The sequence below is a fragment of the Lactuca sativa genome, chromosome 1 (assembly GCF_002870075.4).
Source record: "Lactuca sativa cultivar Salinas chromosome 1, Lsat_Salinas_v11, whole genome shotgun sequence".
Taxonomy (NCBI): domain Eukaryota; kingdom Viridiplantae; phylum Streptophyta; class Magnoliopsida; order Asterales; family Asteraceae; genus Lactuca; species Lactuca sativa.
In genome coordinates this window covers 236,290,848-236,294,488 of record NC_056623.2, presented here as the reverse complement: position 1 = coordinate 236,294,488, position 3,641 = coordinate 236,290,848, and the positions used below count along the sequence as shown (strand labels likewise).

General features: G+C 34.5%; 1 protein-coding gene across 1 annotated transcript; it reads left to right on the top strand.

The window, feature by feature from the left end:
- The first annotated feature begins 863 nt into the window (after positions 1-863).
- Positions 864-1,970, top strand: LOC111906726 (uncharacterized). The gene has a single exon (XM_023902496.1). The coding sequence runs from the start codon at positions 864-866 to the stop codon at positions 1,968-1,970; it is 1,107 nt and encodes a 368-aa protein (XP_023758264.1).
- The last annotated feature ends 1,671 nt before the right edge of the window (positions 1,971-3,641 follow it).

Genomic DNA, 3,641 nt, shown 5'->3' with positions numbered 1-3,641 from the left:
TTTAAGGATTTCTTGAGAATCCGCATTCAGTAATTTGTTGTTTTCTGGGCGAGTTTCTCCCAAATATTCCCAAGAGAATGCAATGCAGCATGTTTTTTTCATTAAAAAAATTTATTAAAAAATAACACGAAGGGTAAAATCATCATAATCGAAAAAGCTAATTAACCAGTTGTTTTCCACGCCCATGTAGATCAAATGCAGCATTAACAACACGTCTAGTAGCAGATGTATTTGATATCAGCAAAACTTCCCCTTGTGTTACTAGAATCACATTTAGAAAATATAAAAACCATTAAATGAAATTAAACAAAATGATCTTCAAATTTAAATGCTTAGATAAATTTATCAAATTACTTACATGACCCTATTTGCCCCATTTCAAGGGTAAAACCGTAAAAAGGGTATTCTTGAAACATCACATATATAAATTATAAAGAATAAATACCAAGTTTTGGCCCCTGTATCAGTATTGTTTGCATATTTTCTTCCCTACATCACATATATTAATTAATGCAAGAACACAAGTATCAATACCAAAATAACCATAATACCACTTACCTACTTACTTAATCTGTTTGCATATTTTGGCCCATGTACAGTTTTGGTCCCTGCATCAGTTTTGTCCCTGTATATTTTTGGCCCCTTTACAATTTTTTTCTCCCTGTATAATTTTAGCCCCTGGACAGTTTTGTTTTTGAACAGTTTTTGTCCCTACATCAGTTTTGTCCCTGTACATTTTTGGTCCCTGCATCAGTTTTGGCCCCTATACAGTTTTTTTGTCCTTGTATAGTTTTTCCCTATACATGCACAATCATTGTTTCTTTAAATGGTAAATAATTATGTAGGTTGGAAACAAATTTTTAATGGATAAATCATGGATTTCCTCTAGTAGATTATCAAATGCATATTATGAAGGTGTGAATACTTTTCTAGAGTTTGCACGGAGTAATAATCCAATTTTAGATGTCATTCCATGCCCTTGTGTAAATTGTATCAATTTGTGTCACCGCTCAATTGACAATGCCCGTTATCATTTGTCTGCCCACATCTTCGATGGAAATTATAAGATTTGGTCTTTCCATGGAGAAAAACAACCCAAGATTGATTTTAGATGCCCTAACAATTCGATTCCTCCTGATGCTATTTATACAAAGGATATGCTACATAATGCCTTCAAATATGTAGAAAAAGAATATGATTTATTGAAATCACTTCTTGAAGAATGTGATAAGCCACTTTATGTAGGGTCAAAGTATAATGCACTTAGTGGATTATTGAAATTCCAACATTTGAAGGGTCAGTTTGGATGGTCTAATGCTATTTTTGATGCTTTGTTGTGTGTCCTAAAAGATATCTTACCATCAAACAATACCATCCCTAGCTCGATATATGAATCCAAGAAGTTGCTAAATGGAGTAGGTCTACAATATGAGAAGATTCACGCATGTGAAAATGATTGTGTTCTATTCTGGAAAGAACATAAGGATGCTTCTCAATGTCCAACTTGTGGCACATCTCATTGGAAGAAGAATACTAAAAACGTACCTTCAAAAGTTTTATGGTATAGAAGAATGTTATCAATACCGCAAATTGCACATGACTTAACTTGGCATGCGAAAGGTCGGGTCAATAATGGGAAGCTTACTCATCCTCGCGATAACCCTTCTTGGAAGCTTGTTGATAACACATGGAAAGAATTCGGACAAGAAAAACAAAATCTTAGATTAGCCTTGTCTGCTGATGGTATCAATCCTCACAAGTCATTAAGTTCCAAGCGTAGTTGTTGGTCGGTTATCCTAATAACATATAATCTACCCCCTTATTTGTGTATGTCAAGAAAATTCATGATGTTGACTCTATTGATATCCGGGCCAAACCAACCTGGTAACAATATTGATGTCTACTTGGCACCATTAATAGAAAATCTAAAACTCTTGTGGGAAACTGGCGTAGAGACTTTTGATTCTTAGAAGAAAGAATACTTCAATCTAAGAGTAATATTACATTGGACTATAAGTGACTTCCCTGCATATGGTAATCTTTTAGGGTTTGTTACCAAAGGTTATTATGCTTGTTCGATATTTTCAAAGAATACTTGTTCACAATGGTTGCAAACTCCAAAAAATTATGCTTCCTTAGGCATAGAAGATTCCTCCCACTTTAACATACTTTTCGTAAAAGATTTTTTTTCAACAATCAACATGAGCACGATTATGCCACAACCATCATCAGGTGAAGATATTTTTGTCTATCTGGCGGGATTTGAGACTACATGGGGTAAGAAGATAAAGCCGAAGAAGATAGGATTAAATAAGATAAAGCCAAAGAAGGGAGTGTCAAAGAAGGAAACAGCAAAGAAGGAAAAGTCAAAGAAGAAAAAAAAAGGTTTGAAGTCTAACATAAAAGTTCCTCATGGGTATTGCTCTAATTTCAAGAATCTCATGCTGGATGATGTTTCAAAGATGAATGGTTTGAAGTCTAATGATTGTCATGTACTAATGCAACAACTTCTCCCTTTTTCAATCAAAGGGGTGTTAGATCTGAAGGTGCGGAGAACAATTCTAAGCCTGTATCATTTTTTCAATGAGTTGTGTAGTAAAGTTATTGATGTTAGTAAGCTAGGCAAGTTGCAAAGTGACATCGTATTAACATTATGTTTGTTAGAGAAGTACTTTCCTCCTTCATTTTTCGATGTCATGAATCACTTGATGGTTCATTTAGTTAGAGAGGTGAGGCTTTGTGGCCCGGTTCATTTTAGGTGGATGTATCCATTTGAGAGATACATGAAAACACTTAAAGGGTAAGTAAGAAATCATCATCGACCCGAGGGTCGCATTGCAAAGTGTTATGTGGTGGAGGAGGCCTTAGAATTTTGTTCAGACTACTTAAAAAACATGAAATAAATTGGCAATCCTCATGAACGTGTTGATGAAAGAATCCGTAGTAGCAAGCCTTTTATCAAAGGATACAATCGATGTTGTAGATGCTCAGTTACTTGATCAAGCTCATCTTTATGTATTACGAAACACTGTTGTTGTGGAGCCGTATATAGAGTAAGAATTACAAGAAACTGCATACTCTTATACCATTATCTATCATATAAAACATTCCTCTAACTTGTAATACACTTCAGGCAACATATGTTGGAATTGAAGGATCTCAACCCCTGTCATGCTCGCAATAGTACATGGTTGCAGAGCCAACATAGTCGGAAATTTATTAGTTGGTTTAAGAAAGAGGTTTATTTTTAAAATAAGCTTGTTAGAATTACAATATTATTAATTATTTTGTTTGAATTACATTAATTAGATAATTTTTCTAATAGGTTGGAAAACGTTTGGCTAACGGGGAAAATATTTGTGACGATGTTCGTTGGTTGGCCAAAGGGCCGAATTTTGCTGTTAGTAAATATAGCGGTTTTGCCATAAATGAGTATCATTTTCATACAACATATCGAGATGAGTCTAGAACAACTCAATGCAGTGGAGTATCTTTAGTTGCACATACTATGTAGATTGCTAGTGCAAAAGACTCTAATCTTGTGTATGTTTCTGTTACTTACTTCGGTCGTATAAAGGAGATACAGGATCTTGATTATCGCATGTTTACTATTCCTGTATTCATGTGTGATTGGGTTGATA

What these genes read in the sequence shown, in the direction of transcription:
- LOC111906726 (XM_023902496.1), top strand. Translation starts at nt 864, where the DNA reads ATGGATAAATCATGGATTTCCTCTAGTAGATTATCAAATGCATATTAT.